The following is a 23,384-nucleotide window of genomic DNA, read 5'->3' on the forward strand; positions in this document are numbered from 1 at the left end:
ACAAGTTTGCTAACCGCCGTTAATGAGAAGAAGAAGAACGCGAGGCAGCAGCATGATGATAATTTCTAAAGATTGTTCAGTGTGATAATCAGTCCAAATTAATCATTTAATCATGCCGATGAAGGGACGCTTCCCCATACGGAGGACGCTGGAGTATCTGCAGAGAGGAGAAATCGTGTTTAAAAACTCCGTGAAGATCATGACTGTCAATTATAACACACATGGAGATCGAAGTGAAGGAGCAAGGTCAGATTATTCTTCTTATTATATCACACGCAAAACGGCGCAGAGACCGCCATTAAACGGATTTATATCACCGTTAAACGGATTTACATCAATCGCAAAATGGCGCAAATATCACCGTTAAACGGATCTATATCACACGCAAAACGGTGCCAAGATCACCGTTAAACGGATCTATATCACACGCAAAACGGCGCCAAGACCACCTTTAAACGGATCTATGTCACACGCAAAACGGTGACGAGATCACCGTTAAACTGTACTATATCTCACACAAACAGCCGAGATCACCGTTAAACGGATCTATATCACACGCAAAACGGCGCCGAGATCACCATTAAACGGATCTATGTCACGCGCAAAACAGCGCCAAGACCACCTTTAAACGGATCTATGTCACGCGCAAAACAGCGCCAAGACCACCTTTAAACGGATCTATATCACACGCAAAACGGCGCCGAGATCACCGTTAAACTGTACTACATCTCACACAAAACAGCTCCAAGACCACCTTTAAACGGATCTATATCACACGCAAAACGGCGCCGAGATCACCGTTATGTACTACATCTCACACAAAACAGCTCCAAGACCACCTTTAAACGGCTCTGTCACGCGCAAAACGGCGCCAAGACTACCTTTAAACGGCTCTGTCACGCGCAAAACGGCGCCAAGACCACCTTTAAACGGATCTGTCACATGCAAAACGGCGCGGAGATCACCGTTAAACTGAACTATATCTCACACAAACGGCCGAGATCACCGTTAAACGGATCTATATCACACGCAAAACGGCGCCGAGATCACCATTAAACGGATCTATGTCACGCGCAAAACGGCGCCAAGACCACCTTTAAACGGATCTATGTCACGCGCAAAACAGCGCCAAGACCACCTTTAAACGGATCTATATCACACGCAAAACGGCGCCGAGATCACCGTTAAACTGTACTACATCTCACACAAAACAGCTCCAAGACCACCTTTAAACGGATCTATATCACACGCAAAACGGCGCCGAGATCACCGTTATGTACTACATCTCACACAAAACAGCTCCAAGACCACCTTTAAACGGCTCTGTCACGCGCAAAACGGCGCCAAGACTACCTTTAAACGGCTCTGTCACGCGCAAAACGGCGCCAAGACCACCTTTAAACGGATCTGTCACATGCAAAACGGCGCGGAGATCACCGTTAAACTGAACTATATCTCACACAAACGGCCGAGATCACCGTTAAACTGATCTATATCACACGCAAAACAGCTCCAAGACCACCATTAAATGGATCTATATCACATGCAAAATGGCGCCGAGATCACCGTTAAACGGATCTATATCACACGCAAAACGGCGCCGAGATCACCGTTAAACGGATCTATATCACACGCAAAACAGTGCCAAGACCACCATTAAATGGATCTATATCACATGCAAAACGGCGCCTAGATCACCGTTAAACATCTATATCACACGCAAAACGGCGCCGAGATCACCTTTAAACGGATCTATCACACGCAAAATGGCGCCGATATCACCGTTAAACGGCTCTATATCACACGCAAAACAGCTCCAAGACCACCATTAAATGGATCTATATCACATGCAAAACGGCACCGAGATCACCGTTAAACTGTACTATATCTCACACAAACGGCCGAGATCACCGTTAAACTGATCTATATCACACGCAAAACGGCGCCAAGACCACCGTTAAACGGATCTATGTCACGTGCAAAATGGCGCCAAGACCACCGTTAAACGGATCTATGTCATGTGCAAAAAGGCTCCGAGATCACCATTAAACGTATCTGCATCACATGCAAAATGGTGCAGAGACCGCCATTAAACGGATTTATATCACCGTTAAATGGATTTACATCAATCGCAAAATGGCGCCAATATCACCGTTAAACGGATTTATATCACACGCAAAACGGCGTCAAGACCACCGTTAAACGGATCTATATCACACGCAAAATGGCGCCAAGACCACCATTAAATGGATCTATGTTGCGTGCAAAACGGCGCCAAGACCACCATTAAATGGATCTATGTTGCACGCAAAACGGCGCCGAGATCACCGTTAAACTGAATCATATCACACACAAACGGCCGAGATCACATTAAACTGAACTATATCACACACAAACGCCCGAGATCACCGATAAACGGATCTATATCACGCAAAACGGCGCCAAGACCACCGTTAAACGGATCTGTCACGTGCAAAATGGCGCCAAGACCACCGTTAAACGGATCTATGTCATGTGCAAAACGGCACCGAGATAACCATTAAACGTATCTGCTTCACACGCAAAATGCCGCAGAGACCGCCATTAAATGGATATATATCACCGTTAAACGGATTTACATCAATCGCAAAATGGCGCCAATATCACCGTTAAACAGATTTATATCACACGCAAAACAGCGTCAAGACCACCGTTAAACGGATCTATATCACACACAAACGGCCGAGATCACGTTAAACTGAACTATATCACACACAAATGGCCGAGATCACCGTTAAACGGATCTATATCACACGCAAAACAGCTCCAAGACCACCATTAAATGGATCTATATCACATGCAATACGGCGCCGAGATCACCTTTAAACGGATCTATATCACACGCAAAGTGGCGCCAAGACCACTGTTAAACGGATCTATGTCACGCGCAAAACGCCGCCGTGATCACCATTAAACGGATCTATAGACTACCTTTAAACGGCTCTGTCACGTGCAAAACGGCACCAAGACCACCTTTAAACGGATCTATATCACACGCAAAACGGCGCCGAGATCACTGTTAAACTGATCACGTTAGATCGTCTCTGCTCACGCGTAGTGGTCGTCCAATAGGGGTTTTTAATGGCTGGTGCCGATATCCAGAGTGCACGGTGGCCGATATAATTTATATACTCTCACTGAGCACTTTATCAGGTACACCTGTACACCTTATTCATGTGATAATCTAATCAGCCAATCATGTGCAGCAGTGTAGTGCATAAAATCACGCAGATACAAATCAGGAGTTTCAGTTAATGTTCACATCAACCATCAGAATGGGGAAAAAATGTGATCTCAGTGATTTGGACCGTGGTATGATTGTTGGTGCCAGACGGGCTGGTTTGAGTATTTCTGTAACTGCTGATCTCCTGGGATTTTCACGCAAAACAGTCTCTAGAATTTACTCAGAATGGTGCCAAAAACAAAAAACATCCAGTGAGAGTCAGTTCTGTGTGCCTTGATGATGAGAGAGGTCAACAGAGAATGGCCAGACTGGTCCAAGCCGACAGGAAGGTGACAGTTACCCAAATAACCACGTTACAACAGTTCTATGCAGAAAAGCATTTCTGAACATACAACACATCAAACATTGAGGCGGATGGGCTACATCAGTAGAAGACCCTTCCGGGTGCCACTACTGCCAGCTTAGAACAGGACACTGAGGCTGCAGTGGGCACAGGCTCACCAAAACTGGACAGGAGACAATTGGAAAAACATAACCTGGTCTGATGAATCTGGATTTCTGCTGCGACATGCAAATGGCAGGGTCAGAATTTGGCGTAAACGACTTGAATCCATGGATCCACTCTGCCTTGTGTCAGTGGTTCAGGCTGGTGGTAGTGGTGTAATGGTGTGAGGAATGTTTTCTTGGCTAACATTAGGCACCTTAATACCAACTGAGCATCATTTAAATGTACAGCCTACTGGAATATTGTTGCTGACCATTTATGACCACGGTCTACTCATCTTCTAATGGCAACTACCAGCAGGATAACGCATCATGTCATCTCAAACTGGTTTCATAAACATGACAATGAGTTCAGTGTACTCTAATGGCCTCCACAGTCACCAGATCTGAGTCCAATAGAACACCTTTGGGATGTGGTGGAACGGGACATTCGCAGCATGAATGTGCAGCTGACAAATCTGCAGCAACTGCGTGATGCCGTCATGTCAGTGTGGTGCAGAATCTCTAAGCAATGTTTGCAGCACCTTGTTCAATCTATGCCACGAAGAATTCAGGCCGTTCTGGGGCAAGGGTGGGGGGGGGGTCCTACCCAGTATTAGACAGGTGTATCTAATGTAGTGGTCATAGACAGTGTAGGGCTTTACTGGTTGTTTAGATCAGTGTTACTATCAGAAATAATAATTATTTCTTTAGTTAATAATTAATATTTAAATTAATTAATTGAATCTAACTCATTAAAACCTCATATGGGGCTCCAGTAAATGTAGTGTGCTACATTAAGGAGCGGGTTTGGTTATTAGCAATAATTAATAATTATCAAAGATAATTATTAATTATTAAAATCAATAGAACATTGATGAGAATCAATGTTAGCTTTTTTTAATCCTTTAAATCAACAATTATCAAAGATAATTGTTAATTGTTAACATCGATGAAACATTAATTAAAATTAACACTAGCTTATTGATCATTCAAATTCAACAATCATCAAAGATAATTATCAATTATTAAATCAATAGAATATTGATAAGGATTAACATTGACGGGGCACCACCCTGGAATTAGGGCCTAATAATCAAATAGTAAAACAGTCTCAATATTAGATTGTTGTCTTAGGAAAATCGACATCCAAAGAATATCGATTTTCAGGAAAAAAAACAATGAATGAAGGTTTGAATCCGAGCACTGACATCCCGTCAGCATGACACAGGCGTATGCAAAACAAACAAAACACTTCTCTTTGTAATATAAACAAAGTTTATTTATGCAGTAATATCAATTAATAATTAATTCAATGCAGTCAATAAACTTCCGACTTACAACTACAAACTAAACAGTGATATGATTAGATATGGAAATAAAAATAATCCTATAACACATGAGGTGTGTGTGTGTGTGTGTGGGTGTGTGTGTAATTAGTACGAGAGAGAGAGAGAAGTGACAGCCCTAAAGCCGATTTCGCGATCGTGGGAGAGAAAGCAGCTGTTTAGTTCATCGCTCAGAGACGCGGTGGACGGCTCGTAAACAGTCCCGCGTTATTTGACTCTTTAATTGATGAACTCAGTTGCTGTCTCACCCGCGATGGTGAAATTGCACAACAATCCAATTTGGTTGGACCACAATACAGCAAAACAAAATCGTGATAATTAATACCCTGAGTATTAATAATGAGCGGACATGGCGGTCCGTAAACTGTACAAGCAAAAACCTTGAAACACAAGAATAACATGCTATAATATTCTATCTCTGCCCAGACGTAAACCTCTTACTTGAATCGCATGAGGACACAGGTAGAATGTGTTAGCGTCCGGTACGGCTGTTGATTCTCGGCGGGCTGGCGGAGAACTCAGAAATGTCGACTTGATTGAAGATGGAAGAGAAATCTTTAATCTCTTCACTTCTGCAGGCAAACGGATGAAGATGCAGATTGCTCGGCGGTCTCCTTCGGATCTGTTAGAGTGTTCGGTTGAACGCAGAGTAATCTCAACTCGTCCAGCGAGATGGAGATTGTATGGCCACAGTTTCAAGTCGGACGTTACTTCCTTGTGCCACAAGGTTGCACATGAGAGCAGCATTGAACTGCGTCCACACACTGCAAGCAAAGTTGCTGGAAGCAAATCCCGGAAGCATTTCAGAGGTATTTCAACTCCTGATGATGTCATGTTTGAGGGACGTTCTGTTGTGTGCCTCATCCAATAGGAGTTGAGAGTTCGATCCTTTAGTGAGCAAGGCTTCATGGATTTGTAGTCTGTTTTGGACTCCCTTTGTTTGATTTTGGCGCGATTTTTATCAGTAAGATTTACGACTTGGAATGTGGGGGCTTGAGTTAGGTTTTTACGACTGTGTTAGGCCTGCCTTTGTCTTCTATCTGAATACATGAGGCCCAACAACAGTATCTCACACAATTTAATATAGTAAATAACATATACATAAAATAGCCAAAAATATGAATTACCTGTAATTTAGCACATTTACTCAATTTCACACAAAACTGTAATTTTGTAAAAAATAAATAAATAAATAAAATAATAATAATATTGTATTTTTAATGGTAGAAAGCAGTTTCTTCTGATTTCTGTTTAGTCATCAAATTTTAGTCATTTATTTGCACATGAAGAAATTGTAAATATATTAGGAAGAAGGAAATAACAGTACAGTAGTCCAGCAACTATGGCTGGCTTATGCGCATTAACAGTCGGATTTTCTCACAAAAGACCGAATCAAACTAATTGTTCATACAGTGAACAGTGAATGTTAACTTGTAGTGCTCATGAAGTGCTTTTACTCACTTTTACTTTGAATTTACTCTCACGTGCTCATGCAGATCCATTGAGCAGCAAACAGTTTACACAGCCCGGATCACCTGCTTGGATTGTCACAGACTGACCGTCCTGTAACATTTGTAAATCAGAGGAACTGAGTTTTGATCCAGACTGACAGAACATGTGCTTCAGTTGAGAGGAACATATAATGTGAGCGTTCGACAGGAATAAAACGCTGCATTTTCTGGAGGTTCATGAATTACATCTGTTTAAACGAGATATGCGCATATTTGCAGACAGTATATGATATTAGTTTTATTGATATTTGCCTTTTTATCATTAGACAAGACAGTTAAAAGTTACAGGAAACTGTTGGGAGAATGAAACAGGTGAGCACTTTAATATTATGAGCTCAAACACTTCTGCTGCGGCTCTGATATGTGGACCGTTTAAATGACACTGTGTTGCACACCGGTCTATTATTGTAGTAACACGATGGCACGTAACAACAAAACAAACTGATTGGTTGTTTACAAGTCTGACTTGGCTCCTTCAGGTGATTTTTGGATGCCCTCATGGATATAAGAAACAAATCGGCCAAATGGGAAAATTAATCATCCGATAATTAAAATTCTGCATATCGGCCTATTTATCATCATCGGCAATATATCGGTCGACCACTACTTGTGTTTTACTCTCCCTCTCTATCCTTAACATTTTACTGTTATAGCATATTTCTGTTTCACAAGTGAGTCTCCATTAATCTTCACTGACCAAATGATTGCACGCATGTACGTCAAACCGATCGCATCCGAGAAAGAGAAAGCCATTATTTTGATTAAACTGTGCTTAAAAGTTTAGTTAATTCTACAGAATGTAAAGGTTTAGATCATTATTCATTCACTCTCAAATCATTACAAACACGCAAGTAATTTTTTTTCTATAGATCACAAAAAGAGAATTTGTTTATGCTACATTTCATAGTGACTACGTCTGTCAAACTGTAAAAAGGACAAAAAAAGCACCACAAAACTATCAGAAAAGCAGTCCAGTTACACATTGGTGTTTTTCACTTGACGGTTACAAGTCACTCCCTTCCCGAGCCTGTAGGACAACATCGTCTCTGGCGACTAAAGCCTACAGCGCTGCCGGTCAGGCCGCCTTCGCCCTGCACGCCATAGCCCTCTTACAGGTCCATCAGACCAAGGCTTTGAAAGAGCTACACGAGGGTAGTTCTGATCCTGGTGTGCTACAAGAGCTGCGCTTGGCGACCGATCTCGCCCTCCGTGTGACTAAGGTCACAGCGCACGCGCTCGGGCAGACGATGTCCACGCTTGTGGTCCAGGATCGCCACCTATGGCTGAACCTGGTCGAGATGAGGGACGCGGATAAGGCGCAGTTCCTTAACGCGCCCATCTCCCAGGTCGGCCTCTTCAGCGACAATGTCGAGGACTTCGCCCAGCAGTTCTCGGCGGTGAAGCAACAGACGGAGGCCATTCAGCATATCTTGCCCCGATGCGGCTCAAGATTCCACACCCCGTCTGTTTGCCGAGGGCATCCCCCTGCGGTGACACAAACTCAATCGGCTCCGCCCCAGCCCGAGCCCAGCCCTCAGCCTTGGCGTAGAGCCCCCCACAGGAGAGGGACACCCCCTGCTTCTCAGCTGGCCGCGAAGACCCCCAGGAGGGCTCCCAAGTGCCCCTGAGACGGGACACCTGAGGATTGAGACGTCTGCGGGAACTCCGGAGCTGGTAGCCAGACCACTCCATCCCCCAGTGGAGGGCCGGGAGGAAAATCTTTTGTTCCTTTTTCTTTTCTGTTTGCCCCACATTATCAAAAAAAGAGCAGTTTCCTCTCTCCTCGGGTCACACCGCCAGTGCTCACGGTTGCCGTCCCCACGGCTACCGGACACCGAGCGCCTACAGCCTGGGCCTCACGAATGCGGCCCCCCGCCTTCGCATGCCCCGCTGCATCACACAAACCACACCCCTGGCCGGCCAGTGATGACGAGTCTCGAGGACCGCTCAAGAGGCCCTCCTCCTCAGTCGCCAGCCCGACTTACACCGGGCGCGCAGAGCAAGGTAAGTGCTTCGAGGGTCCCCTCAGCATGGCTGCCTCGGGTCGGAGCACCGCTCCCCGCCGTGGCACTCCCTGCTCCCCCCCAACGCGAGGCCCCACCCCCAGGAACATCGGATGCGATCCTTCCATTAGTGCCCCTTGCCTGGAGTTTGGACACGTGGCTATCGCTTTCCAACCCATCGTGCTGGCTGGCCAGAACCATCTGACTCTGCTATGCCATTTAATCCGCCAGGCGCCCGCCCCGGTTCCGCAGCGTTCCCTTCACGTCAGTGAAGGACTAGAGCACCGCCGTCTTGCGGGCGGAGATCGCAGTCCTCCTACAGAAGGGCGCGATAGAGCCTGTCCCTCCAGCCGAGGTGAGATGGGTCAACTGGGAAAAGAGCAAGCTTTCCCCGGTTCAGAGCCTCTGTTTTCTCGGCATGGAGTTAGACTCGGTGTCAATGATAGCCCGCCTCACATGCGAGCGCATGCAGTTGGTGCTGAACTGCCTGAACTTATCCAGGCGGGAAATGTCAGTCCCACTGAAATACTTTCAGAGTATCCTGGGGCATATGGCATCCTCAGCGGCAGTCACGCCGCTTGGGTTGATGCATATGAGACCGCTACAGCACTGCCTCCAGACCCGAGTCCCAAGGTACGCATGGCACTGCGGCGCACACACAGTGTGGCTCTCATGCCCGCCTGCCGCCGCCTTTTCAGCCCTTGGACAGACCTTGCGTTTCTGCGGGCTGGAGTCCCCATACAGCAAGTGTCCAGGTGCGTCGTGGTCATCACAGACGCCTCCAAGACAGGCTGGGGCGTCATGTGCAACGGGCACGCAGCCGCTGGCTCCTGGACAGTACCTCGCCTGCATTATCACATCAACTGCCTCGAGATGTGCCCAAGGTTCCCACGACCCCTTTTAGGGATCAGGTGGTGAGCCTGCAAGCGCTGCCCCCTGGAGGAGGCAGACCCAGCCTTATCGTTGCTGTGTCCGGTGCGTGCTTTGCGCATCTACTTGGATCGCACGCAGAGCTTTAGATGCTCTGAGCAGCTCTTTGTTTGCTTTGGCAGACAGCGGAAAGGGAACACTGTCTCCAAACAGAGGCTTGCCCACTGGATCGTGGACACCATCGCTTTGGCTTACCAGACCCAGTCCGTGCCCGCCCCCTTGCGGGTTCGAGCACACTCCACAAGAAATGTGGCATTCTCGTGGGCACTAGCCAGTGGCACCTCTCTAGCAGACATCTGTTGAGCAGCAGGCTGGGCAATACCCAATACCTTCGCGAGATTTTACAATTTCCGGGTTGAGCCGGTTTCATCCCGTGTTCTTTCAGGTACGAACAGGTAAGTTTCGTTACACGGGGCAGCTGGCCGGGTGTACCGCTTGTGTATAGCGTCTTTCCCCTCCACGAGGTGAAACCATGCGCTCTTCTCTCCCATGCCTGTTCACAACCTGTGAACCCTGGATGTCCTTCCTCCTAGCCCTCTGGCTCACGAATTCAGCGGAGGAATTCGTAGTCGGACACAGTACGTGTGCTAACGTGCTCTGTACTGGGGTAAGTGCTCCACAGGTCTCGGTTACCCCGGTAACCTCCTGTAATGTATCTTCCGCAGTACGGTCTCCCTTTATTGGTAGACCTGCATCTCCCTTGGCAGAGCCCTCTCTGCTCCTGTCGCTGCGTTTGTAGAGCTCCTCCCCTATGAAGGTCAGGACCTACCACCGCACCTCTTCCATGTGCGGCCTTAGGCCCATATGACGTATTCGCCACTTTTTTACTCTCCCCTTCATGGCAGGATGTGGCCTCCGCGAGGTCTTTTCCCACTGAAAGAATAGGAACGGAAAAGAACGCCTTCACCAGCGTATTTTATGAGTATTTAAAGTCCCCAGCCGAATCTAATATTCTGTGGAGAGAAAAACTTAGAGAGAAAAGGCTGTGGCTGGCATGGCCTGCTCCCATAATAGATATGTCTCCTTCCCCCCCACAGGGTTGTTGAGAATTACACGACATTTTGGGGCGTCTGGGGAGGCTACATGCAGTCCGAGTGCATCTGTTCCTACGCTCACAGTAGCTTGCCTACACCTGCATCGGAAGTTTACGTAATACAGTTCAGCCATTGTAGCGTTTCGTATAGGGACCCCTAGTGTCACTACATCGACACAATGTCGAGTAAGTGACAGAAGGGGAACGTCTCGGTTACTGTCGTAACCTCCGTTCCCTGATGGAGGGAACGAGACGTTGTGTCCCTCTTGCCACAGGCTGAACTACACCGCTGTAATGGCCGGGACCTTGTCTCGGCTCCTCGGTGCAAAAACCTGAATGAATCTGCATTCCAGCCTCCCTTTTATACCCGTATGTCGGGGGGAGTGGCATGCAAATTCTACTCGCCAATTCTCATTGGCCTTTTCTCAAAGATCTGAAGGTGTCTCGGGCTCTCAAGATCGACCCCTAGTGTCACTACATCGACACAACATCTCGTTCCCTCCATCAGGGAATGGAGGTTATGACAGTGACTGAGACAATTTCCACCGTTGAAAGTTTCCCCTGAACTTGTATAGCAGAATATGGTGTAACACCACTGCTTATCTGTTTATCTTGACTCGGCAGTATTAATATAGTCAGCATTTGACTGATGCTAAACATACAGTACTGATGTTTATTTAGCTATTTATTTTATTTTTATTTATTCTTTATTTTAATGCCCAGCATTTGACTGATACTAAACATACAGTACTGATGTTTATTTAGCTATTTATTGTATTTTTGTTTGATACTAAACATACGGTACTGATGTTTATTTAGCTATTTATTGTATTTTAATGGTCAGCATTTGACTGATACTAAACAGTACTGATGTTTATTTCTTTATTTTCTCAGTGTTCATTTCTAGAATTTGTTGACAATGTATAATAATAATGTCAAATATTCTTTGATAAAAATATTTAAGAAAGCAGCCTTCTGAGTACCTTTGCATAGTCATATTGATGCAAAATCGGTGCACAATCCACATAGAAAAGGTCTGTTTTCATTCCAGCTCAAATATTAAATATATCGGCCACCATATTGGGTATCGGTGAATTTTCCCTCTCTAAACTCGTTTCACAGGTTTTTAATAGAGCCCGACCGATATGGGATTTTTGAGACCGATACCAAGCATGGACTTAAAGATTACATTTCTACGAACTTGACGTGTTTTAAACTACAGTTTTTCTTTTATCACCTTGGTGAACCTTATTGATCAATGACCCAAATAATAAATGTTGACTTTTTAATAATGTGGTGCTAAGGACATTTTGAGTGTTGGAAATTACAAAAATTAATAAATGATTAAATATAGGAATACTAAAGAAAAGTAGAACATATTCCATGGATGTACATTTGTATTTAATTTTAAAAACATTTTTATTTTCTTGAGAAAGTCAGGTCAAATGTGACTATAGCCACTACAGATGCATGTTAATGTTTAATGTTGTGTTGCAGAAAGTTTGTGTTCTTCAACATCCCTCAAATCCAGTACAAGAATCCCTGGGTTCAAATAATGATGTTCAAGAACATGACGCCCTCGCCATTCCTGCGATTCTACCTGGGTGGGTGCTGTAGTATTGTGATCTCTCACTGTGATACTGCAGATGGTTCTGTGTTCATATTTCTCTGGTTATATAGATGATGGAGAGCAGGTGTTAGTGGATGTAGAAGGGAAGGACTATAAAGACATCACAAACCATGTGAAGAAGATCCTGGGCAAATCTGAGTAAGTTCTGCTCAAGTCTTTACAGTTAACATGAAATCAAAATTGACCTTCTTTACTTTCTTCATAAATGTTCCTAGACTTGTTTCTTATCTTTCCAAAATAATATTATTTATCTAAGAAAGTCATAGCCAAAAACCCATGATTCAATCAGATGAAATCTAGTCCTGCCTGTATTATTTCCTGATGAATTATCCTGTTTCATTCAAAGACACTTTGTGAACATGCTGTTGAAATGATGGGGGTTACATCACAGTTGATTAATAATTGTGATGAACAGGAATATTAGAATTCATAATAATAACACTGCTGGATTTTTCCTTCTGCTTTTGAACCCTGTATGTGAGGTAACTGCACAAGGACATTATAAACGACCTGAATACACTGATGAGCCAAAACATTATGAGCACTCACAGGTGAAGTGAATAACGTTGATCATCTCCTAACAAGGCCACATGTCAAGGTCTGGGTAGATCAGATGATAAGCGAACAATCAGTTCTTGTAGTCAATGTGTTGAATGCAGGTGAAATGGGCAGAAGTAAAGATCTGAGCGACTTTGACAAGGGCCAAATTGTTATGGCCAGACGACTGGGTCAGAGCATCTCTGAAACGGCAAGGCTTGTGGGGTGCTCTCGGTCAGCAGTGGTGAGTACCTGCCGACAGTGGCCCGAGGAGGGAAAAACCACAAACCGGCAACATGGTGTTGGGCACCCAAGGCTCATCGATCCGTGAGGGCAATGAAGGCTATCCCGTCTGGTCTGAACCGACAGAAGGTCTACTGTGGTACAAGTCATAGAACATTTTAATGATGGTTACAGGAGGAATATGTCACAACACACAGTGCATCGCATCCTGCTGCGTATGGGGCTGTGTAGCCGTAAACCATTCAGAGTGCCCACGATGACCCCTATCCACCGTCGAAAGGGCCTACAATGGGCACGTGAGCATTGGAACTGGACCTTTGAGCAGTGGAAAAAGGTCGCCTGGTCCAATGAGTCCTGTTTTCTTTTACATCACGTGGACATTAGCGCCGTTTGCCAAGTGATGGCACCAGGATGCACTGTGGGAAGACAGGTCGGTGGAGGAAGTGTGATGCTCTGGGCAATGTTCTGCTGGGAAACCCTAGGTCCGGCCATTCATGTGGATTTTACTTTGACACGTGTCACCTACCTAAACATCATTGCAGACCACGTACACCCCTTCATGGCAACGGTATTCCCTGATGGCAGTGGCCTCTTTCAGCAGGATAATGCGCCCTGCCACACTGCACACGTTGTTCAGGAATGGTTTGAGGAACATGATGAACATGAGATGTTGCCCTGGACTCCAAATTCCCCAGATTTCAATCCGATTGAGCATCTATGGGATGTGCTGGACCAACAAGTCCAAGCCCCACCTTGCAACTTACAGGACTTAAAGGATCTGCTGCTAATGTCTTGATGCCAGATGCCACAGGACACCTTCAGAGGTCTGTGGAGTCAATGCCTCTGCGGGTCAGTGCTTTTTTGTTGGCACGAGGGGGACCTACACGATATTAGACAGGTGGTCATAATGTTTTGGCTCAACAGTGTTTACATTTTTATTACCGGTACTATACTGATTATTTTCTGTAGAGGATGACTGAGAAGTAGTTTTTTTGTGACTAATCTGTGCTGATAGTTGCCAATAATATTTTATTATTATTATTTCCTGGTGTTTTTCTGTGGTGGCACTGGAGGATTCTACAGTATAACAGCGGCATCTAGAGGTGAAATAAAAACAGTCACATGGGGATTTGCTGCATCTAAATCTTTCATCATTGGCAATATTCATCCACATTTTTGTTCTCACTTTAATGCATATTTTGATTAGAAAATCAAGTGTTCTTAAATGAAGCGAGGGCATGCAAAGAAACTGACTATATGGAAATATGCAACTTCATCATTATTTATCTTGTGAATAATAACAATGAGTGAAATATATGTATATACACATAAACCTTTATCTGTTAAATATATAGGCTATAAAAGCTTAATTTGGTTAATACTTGCATATAGAGCACTGCAATGGAGCAAACTTTCCGTCACCATCACTGCGATTATTAATATGAGATGTTAAGAAAAGACACACATGAAGCATAGACATTATTGAACGTTTATACTGTTGATACAACCTTTAATAACTGTTGAGTTCATGCTCATTTTGACTGACACTGTCCCTAGAGAAAAGGAGAAAAAAAAATGACTGGAATACTGAACAGTTATGACAATTGGTCGCTGATGATCTACTGTTGAATAGATCAATGATTAATAATACCTCTTATACAGTATTTATTAGCCTATATGCTGTAGTGTTAATATTGTAATACAAACAAAACATGCACTTATTTACAATGTGTTTGTGTAAGCCGGAAGCCAGATATTTTAAAATAAAAGTCCCCAGCGACTGCCCACTGCTCATTTATGTCTCACAGATTTAATTTATACAGAAAAACCTCACACAAGGCTTCCTCTTCTTTCCACAGTAAAGTTCTTGAAGCCGAGGCTCTGGCTAAGATGGAGTTGTCGAACCCTGCGAACTTTGGGCCCAAGAAGTATTTCCTGCGGGAGTGTATGAGTGAAGTGGAGGGTCAGGTGCCTCATCCGGGGCTCGTGCCCCTTCCCAAAGAAATGACCGGTAAATACAGAGCCAAACATGCTGCTGGAGCTGATGATTAACAACTGACTTTAATATAAATAAATCTAGAAGAACACTTGTTTGTGTGATTTATTCAAATGATGATAAATCTGGCCACATTATTAAACATCGGTTTTAGTGTTACATTTACGATATTGGTTAGTGTAAACAAAACTTTATCCAACAGTTTATGGACAGATTGCTAATGTTATTCAGAAATACATTAGTCTTTTAACTACAACATGAGTAATTATAATGACAAAAAGCACGATGTGCAGCCACAACGTGTTGTTAAGGACTTACAGACAGTATTTCATGTTAATCATTCATAAACAGCATATACTCTGCAGAGAAAGTCTTGAATCGCTCATGTAGGTAATACAAGCGCAGCGCTGACTTAATGTTACACAGCTGTTCAGTGTTTACAATGAACAATTATCTAAGTGTTAGTAAAACATGCATGTGACATTGTTATCGAGAAGAAGACTCAAACCAATTTTAAAAGGACCAGGCAATTATGAAAACAGATTGTTCACCTGTCATTTACTCGCCCTTATTTCCTTCTAAACTCATGACTCTCTGATAACACTTTATAATAACTACTTGGTATAAAGTATTTGTAAAGCATTCGTTTTAGTTAAATTATAAATATTCATATAATATTCACTATAATTTATAGCAAACAACAGTTAATAACTGATTTCTTTTGTTAGCCGATGCACACAAGTGGTACAGAAGTCGTCATTTTTTTACAACACGTTTCAAAGCAGCTTTACAGATGTCTTAAAGAGTCAACACAATAAGCATTCACATGTGTCAAATTCATAAATGTATAAACAGATTTATGTCAATGTTCTCATAAGCATTTCTCACCACTTGTTTACATCATCTGAAACACATTAGTTATGTGTGGTTAACAAGCTTTTAATGAGTCATTTGACACAGTAAACAAATGAATTACATACTATTTATATAAACTCAGTGTATTAAGAATGTAGGCACAAAGATGTATAAATAATGAGTGAACAGTAAACTAATGCTTTACAAATACTTTATATCATTGAGTTATTATAAGCTGCCACTAGTGGAACAATACTTGTATAATTGCGTGATATGTACACGCAAATTAGATGGCAATTTGAAATCATATCAATAAACATTGCAATCGGCATTGCAGATTCAGCCAGTCGTGTTTCAAAGAACCGCTGCACATCAGGGTTTCTATTTAGTGAAGTGCTGGTCATCCATTAGCTCAGTCTCATGAGATCAACTGAAAGCAACAGGTGTCTATTCATGCTGGACTCACAAAATCAGCTAATTCAAAATACAACTTTGCTCTAGTGTTTCACTAACAAAATCTCACAGAAGCTGCAGTATGTGCATACTGACTTTGAAATATCAATGGTAAAGCCTTTACCATCCAACAACCACTTTGCATAAAAAAACTACCCATTTACAACCTGAAACTACCTGTTAAATGTAAATAACACTAGGTTTGATTGCATAATTTTAACAATTTGATTAATTAGCAATGCTAACACTGTTACTGACTTTTGTACAGGAACCTTAAATTTGCTTTACAACATTCTTGCCTAGTGCAATAGTAATATATGTTTATAACTCATAAAACTGATTACATTTCAAACCTAATTATCTGAGGCAATTGAAATTTGAAGTTATATGCTTTTGTGATTCCATGTGTTTCTGCTTCCCTACCGAAACGTTCTTGCTCACAGATCTTAAATTTGCTTTACAACATCCTTGTCTAGTGCACTTGGGCCACTTTTGCTTTTGTCCTATGTTTATAACTGAAAAAAGCCATATCAGATATAAAAAGGGTTCATGGCTGTCACTATTTCTTTCGTTTCTGCTCTTGTAGCGTGCGTTGCAGCTCCCGCAGGTTCTCAGACAAAAGCTCCACTTCATCAGAGCGTTCACTGAGCTTGGCGTCAAAGATATAAGCCCGAATATTATCTATCTGTTGTAGCAGTAATTCTTCCTCAATCATATACTCCATAGCAGAGACCTCATCGTCTTCATCAAACGGATTGCTTGTGGCAGTCGGAGTCTCATCTGAATGCTCTTTAAAAGGGTTACCTCTATCTTCTTCATGATCCTCATCTTCAAAAGGATTTCCAGATGTCTTATCGGTGCCTTGATCCTCAATTTCATCATCATCTTCAAAAGGGTTGTACTCTTTCTTTCCATTGGCTGCCTGATTATGGTCCCTCTGCAACTCTTTGTTCAAAGATCTGCTTGGCTCTTGCTCAGCTGGAGAGGAATCTTCCTTGTCAAACGGGTTTTTGGACGGTGGGGTCGGTGAATGTTCATCTCTTTGCCTCTCCAATGGTGGGGAGTTTTCTAGCAGACTTGGGAAAGACTTAATAGATGGGCTTGCAATCAAATGTCCTTCCTCCTCTTGTTGTTTCTGAACATTTCCTCTGTCTCTGAAATCCGAGGAGGAAGTTCTCATGTGGGTTTTGTTCTCATGCTCTCTTTGATGCAGATGTTCGATCTGTCTCTGCTGAAGGTCCGTCTCCTCGGCCAGCTTCTGTGAAAGCTTGATAGCTCGGCTGGTCTGCTGGGTGTCAAACTCGTCCTGAAGTTGCCGTAGGTTCTCCTCTAGCATGGCTACCTCATCGGTGCGGTTTGCAGCACGTGCCTGCCGTAAGAATGACTTGATGTTTTCGATCTGTTGCAGCAGAGGGTCATCTAGTTCAGAGTGGGTGTGTAGAGTGTTGGATTGTGGCAGCCAGCTGCCAGCTTTGGTCATGCGAGGACGAGGAACATCCCCGTTTGTACTGAGGGCTGGTCGGTTCTTCTCATTTTCAGATCGACGCGTTTGTGCCTCCAGGGCTGCCTAAGTTACACAAGACAAAATAACCCCAAAATGAAAAGCACTTCTGGCTTCAAATATTTATTGACTAGGCTATTATGCAACGATCTTCCAGTGTAAATTATGTGTTTGATTGTACAAAAGTGAAAACATTAGGTTTATCTTAATGGAAAATCATAACTAGATTCAATACGCCAGACGGTGACTTAAAATGAACATTCATCATTGATTTGTCATATTCATTGATCAGATTCATGATTTTAAGCAAAGAAACATAACCTCTTTTAAGTTGTTCATTTTGGTCTATAGTATACTCTATTAAAGGTCTATAATACATTTTGCAATATATTGTTTATCCACCTCTGACCCCTATTTTGCAACCATGAAATATGGCTGGTTAAAGGATTCTTTAATTTCACTTTATGTAAATAATAATCATTTTCCAGAAAGACAAGAGGATGTCATAACAGTGCTTTTTAATTAATTTAAAAGAGCCACATTTATTAGGTCGCTGCATTTCAGTGCCATGTGACATCTGTAACATTTTAAAGGTTTAGTTTATATCACTCAAACAAAATTCATTCAAATAAGTTGACAATTTCTGTACAAAGCTAACTTCTGCCGATGTCAAGTATGACGAAAGAATGTTTTCCCTTTTTTTTTTTTTTTTACATTAAACACCCACAATAATGTGTTACGGACGCCTCATATTAAATCATATTGATATCAATGAGAGAATCGAACATCTACCGCTCGTTGTTTAACTATGATGTTTCTAATAGACCGCTGACCATTGGTTTGATCTGTGAATTGCTTCAATCTTACAGCATCTATAGGCAACAGCTGGGACAAGATCATTTTGACAAACTTTGCCATTTAAATTGTAATGTATGATCAACATCTAATATTACTGTGCTGCTCACTCGCTCACACAGTGCTGACTGATGCAGTCAATGCAAACGATATTTTAAAACGCAAGGCCACATGGTGATTTAAATCTTATTTCAATCCATCATGCAGCTTTGATGGACATCATACAGATGTCTCAAGAGATCAAAGTCTACAAATTTCACAACTGTCATGTCCGTAACCAAGAGATGTCACATCCATTGTAAAAACTCTGTGAATTAAAAATGGACAAAGTCACTGGTCTCCAAAAAACTCATGTCCGTAACGCAAGATCATTCCCCGATCTAAACAAGGAGTACTTTCTATGTGAGGTTAAATTGAACATTTTACACTGCAAATGTTCCGCCTGTAATGCTGAAATTGTCCATGAGCAAACTGAATGGTATGAACAGAGTCATGACTGTGCAGTTGTGTCACCTGCCGCTCCTGTTGAACCCTTTTCTCCTGCTCCTCCCTCCTCTTCGCCTTCAGCTCCTCGTATTTCTCCTTGGTGGGGAGGGATGTTAGACCCAACAGTTTCTCCTGCGGGGTGTAAGAATGTAATGAAGTCGCATGAGAGAATAAAAAAGTTTGTGCAGAGCTGCAGTCTACACAAACAAGCTCAAATATTTGATTTGTTTAACATCTTTTGGTCAGTTCACAATTCTAATTCTTCCATTTATTTTATTTAATAGTTTTGATGACTTAAAAAATGCAGGAAAAATGAATAACAATGAATGAATATGTGTGTCCAAACTTTTGACCGATAATGTATATCACTGGCTTCTTATGGCTAGGATAGTGTTGTGTCTAACCTGAATAAAAAGCGTAGCTGCATAGCGCACCATCCTTTGCAGCTGGAGAGCTTTTGGGTGCGGCTGGACTTCTTCTCTTAACCCAAGCGTGAGAATCTTCTTACTAATACAAAAACACATCCATAGAAATGCATACATGATACTGATATATCCAACACAGAATACAGTACAGCTCTGAGTCTGTTCCAAAACCTAGTGAGCTTCTTATTACACAATATTGAGTTGAGTTTGCCGTGCGAGTGACGCAGTTGATGTAGACTGTTCTACTGTCACTTAGGAGTTCCCATCTCTGCCTTAGAAGGCAGCTCAGCAGGTTTTGGGACAGACGCATGTCTCTGTTGTGTTGCGTACCTCAGAACATCAATGAGCTCATAGTATTTTTGTATCTCCATCCTGAGTCCAGCAGCGTTCTCCATGTTATAGGCCGTCTCTCCAGCACTGTATAACACAAACAGAACTTGAGTCTGCCAGAGCTTTACACATGCCACATGGTCAGTGAATTAATAAGAGAAGAAATGCACGTGTGTAGGATTTTCTTAAAGCTGAAGTTGAGGGCTTACTTGAGTGACTCGGCCATGTGCATATACTCTGGAGCTTTAGCTTCAACCTTCTCCATACATGTCCTTAACCTCTGCAAACACAACCAACACAAACAAAGGGCTACAGTTACAACAATTAAAGCGACCTCTCGGACTGATTGACCCTTACTCTCAACAGACTGTTCATTGTTGTTCTTTTTGTACTGGCATTGTATGTGAAAAACAATCAAAGTGAAGACTTCATGTGCAATTCAGAGACATTAAAAGTTGACATTACGAGAATTCATTTGTAGTGCTCACAAAATGCAATAACACCAGAAAATTTGAGATTTCTGTATTCACTAAAAATTCCCTTATTTGGGTAATGAAATGTGATTGTATTTTAAAGTGCACAAAAAAATCCAAGATCAAATAATCACATCAGGCCTATGCAAAGCATTTCATTTTTGTAATGTGATGAATTTACCAGTGAAACATTTGAGAAAGAAATGTAGCTTTGGAAATCTTTTACTGTTTGCTATTGGTGATACCTTTACAGGGTTGCAGCAGAGTTTTTAAAATCATCTTCAAGACCTGAACAAATAAAATGAATACCATATGCCCATCCCAAAACAAACCTACACAATCTCAAATAAATCATGTATCACAGACTCTTAATCAGGCAGGAGCACACATTCAACATGACCTTAACATTGATCATCAGTAAAACAAGTTTAAAACACTCAAGACACATTTACCACATATATCTCACATTAAAATAGATTTATGTAACATTATAGAAATAAATACAAATTAGAGGTCGACCAATATTGGATTGTGCTGATACGATAATATGTTGAAAGAAAGAATAGTTTTAAAATGTGGTAGCCTATATTAAATGTTCTTAGTCTTTCCTTTCTGTGATGAGGAGGGCCAGACAGAGGACACAAGAGTCCAAATCGAATTAAATTCCAGATGCACTTTATGGTGCAACCAAAATACCAATAACTAGAAAAAAAATAAAATAAATTCATAGTGCAGAACTTTTAACTTTAAAGGCTGAAATACAGCGGGGACTCTTATTTTGAAATGCTTCCAGCTGCTCATTCAAACAGATAAGGGAAATAAAACGTGCACTCCTACAATAATCTACAACTTATTCCAATGTAAATATCGTTATATTTCATCAACAGATGATCATTAGCAATCACTTGTCATAAATTTCCGATATGTCCTAATGATTGTGAACCGCTCTGCAAAAGCCCCCGCGTGCTTGGAGAAAATACAACAGTCACGTTTTCACTCTGAAGGACGCAGCGCATGCACTTATATAATAAATCATATTCTTTTGAAGTTTGATACTCACATTAGGTTGTATCACGATTCCTGTCTTTCCACTCCCAAATTTAAGACCTCTTGTTGTATCATTTAAGATATTTCAGACTTCGTGGCTTCGAGTTCGCAAGTTCGAATCCCAGGGCGTGCTGAGTGACTCCAGCCAGGTCCCCTAAGCAACCAAATTGGCCCGGTTGCTTGGGAGGGTAGAGTCACATGGGGTAACCTCCTCGTGATCGCTATAATGTGGTTCGTTCTCGGTGGGGCACGTGGTGAGTTGAGTGTGGTTGCCGCAGTGGATGGCGTGAAGCCTCCACACGCACTGTCTCCGTGGCAACGCGCTCAACAAGCCACGTGATAAGATGCGCGGATTGACGGTCTCAGACGTGGAGGGAACTGGGATTCGTCCTCCGCCACCCGGATTGAGGCGAATCACTATGCGACCACGAGGACTTAAAAAAGCACATTGGGAATTGGGCATTCCAGACTGGGTGAAAAAGGGGAAAAATCCCCCCAAAAAAAAAAAATATTTCAGACTTTTATGACCTTACATTTAAGACTTTTTAAGGATCCGAGGGAACCCTGCTTTATTATATTACCCTTAACTGCCATTAAATTACTGGATTAACTATTGTCAAAATATTAGAAAGGCTATATACAACAATGGGGGAAAAAACGTGCAACCAAAGTGGTGGTGATTTTGATGAAAAAATGCAGTGTCTATAAGAAATACATTCTTAGTAGACTGTGGTATTACATGCACTGATTAATCATTCACAATAACCAAAAAACGTGTATGAAGTAATTCGGGTAAATTTTGATGTTCAAGAGTGTTTGGGTTCACAATTATGTGTGTCTGGTTAACTCTGCAGCTGGTACCTCGTAGAGTTTGACTATGTCAGGCACGTGGTCTCTCTCCTCCAGTTTGCACTGATGGCGGAGCAATGAGTCCATACAGTGCCGACAGCAGCGCACATGGTCTTCATCTTTCTCTTCTAACACAGAGGTGACGGAGGAGATGCTGCTGATGGAGCCGCGGCGAGGGATCTGTTGTGTCACCTGTGCTCCAGGAGAACCGCTCTGACCCGGACTGGCCGGAGCACACAGAGCCTCCTTCGTTCCACTGGTTAATTTATCTGACAACACAACATTACAGAAAAATCACACTGAAGAACCACACTACCAATATACATCAACAGAATACAAAAAAAATATTACAGTCGAATCTGATTGAATGAATCTCAAGTATCGTACAGGTCACCTACATGAGCCCACTTTTAGGGCAATTTAGCAACCCCCCAATTGTCATTAGTGTAATGTAAAAAAATTATGATTTATTACTTATAAATTGTAAAGTATTTCATCATGGTAGTATTTGTGGCACTGTCTTTGTGCATATAATAGAATCACCACTGAGAATACTTCTTCCTCAAGTGAACCATCTGGACGCATTACAGAGATGAGAATTTTGGGGGAAAATGTTTTTAACTATCATGAAAATAATGTAACAAAGCAAAAAATTATAATAGTTCTAAAGAGGCTTCATTTGCTTTATGCAAAATATAATTTTTCTTTTGATTTGGGGGAGAAATGTGCCCTGGACATGTTTCCGTAACTGTCGCTAGAGAATAAATACTGTTTGAGCAAATAAAAAAGGATGATTGATACATGATTGAAAACTCATCGATACATGTAAACTCACATGCCAGAGGCAGCGGCACAAACTCTGTGCACTTCCTACACATGATGGACCCACAGAGACGGCAATGATGGCGGCGGTTACGGATGTTGAATTTCCCTCCACAATCAGGACAAAATGGCACATCGTGATCACTGACCCATGACACCACAGATTTCTCAAGTGCTGAGAAAACAAAGCAACATGGCTGTCATGGTTTAAGTTTTTACAACTATAGCGCTATGAAGCACATCCCAGAGATTATTCTTGATGTTGTTCACTTACATCTTATCTGCGCCGCATCCATGCTGGTTCTGTCAAAGCAGGTCAGCTGAACGAATGTGAAATAATTTGATGAGCT

General features: G+C 42.5%; 2 protein-coding genes across 4 annotated transcripts in view; one reads left to right on the forward strand and one right to left on the reverse strand.

Annotated features, from left to right (window-relative positions):
- On the forward strand, nt 1–15,029 carry mrps25 (mitochondrial ribosomal protein S25). The gene is made up of 4 exons (XM_051668816.1): nt 1–246; nt 12,030–12,136; nt 12,213–12,300; nt 14,802–15,029. The coding sequence occupies exons 1-4, from the start codon at nt 113–115 to the stop codon at nt 14,992–14,994; spliced, it is 522 nt and encodes a 173-aa protein (XP_051524776.1). The 5' UTR covers nt 1–112; the 3' UTR covers nt 14,995–15,029.
- LOC127424013 (rabenosyn-5-like) overlaps nt 15,028–23,384 on the reverse strand; it is a 19,644-nt gene continuing 11,287 nt past the window's right edge. For all 3 annotated transcript variants that reach the window (XM_051668773.1, XM_051668775.1, XM_051668774.1), the window contains 8 exons: nt 23,309–23,354; nt 23,048–23,209; nt 22,225–22,481; nt 20,053–20,123; nt 19,844–19,930; nt 19,493–19,595; nt 19,116–19,220; nt 15,028–17,813 (listed from right to left, as the gene is read on the reverse strand). In XM_051668773.1, the coding sequence (XP_051524733.1) occupies nt 16,806–17,813; nt 19,116–19,220; nt 19,493–19,595; nt 19,844–19,930; nt 20,053–20,123; nt 22,225–22,481; nt 23,048–23,209; nt 23,309–23,354 (1,839 nt within the window). In that variant the 3' untranslated portion in view covers nt 15,028–16,805. The remainder of the gene's footprint in view (nt 17,814–19,115; nt 19,221–19,492; nt 19,596–19,843; nt 19,931–20,052; nt 20,124–22,224; nt 22,482–23,047; nt 23,210–23,308; nt 23,355–23,384) is intronic.

This window comes from Myxocyprinus asiaticus, chromosome 33 (genome assembly GCF_019703515.2).
Source record: "Myxocyprinus asiaticus isolate MX2 ecotype Aquarium Trade chromosome 33, UBuf_Myxa_2, whole genome shotgun sequence".
NCBI classification, from domain to species: Eukaryota; Metazoa; Chordata; class Actinopteri; order Cypriniformes; family Catostomidae; genus Myxocyprinus; species Myxocyprinus asiaticus.

Coding starts and splice junctions, on each gene's coding strand:
- mrps25 (XM_051668816.1), top strand. CDS start 113: ATGCCGATGAAGGGACGCTTCCCCATACGGAGGACGCTGGAGTATCTG. Junction 247..12,029: donor GATCGAAGTGAAGGAGCAAG/GTCAGATTATTC, acceptor GTTGTGTTGCAG/AAAGTTTGTGTTCTTCAACA. Junction 12,137..12,212: donor ATTCCTGCGATTCTACCTGG/GTGGGTGCTGTA, acceptor CTGGTTATATAG/ATGATGGAGAGCAGGTGTTA.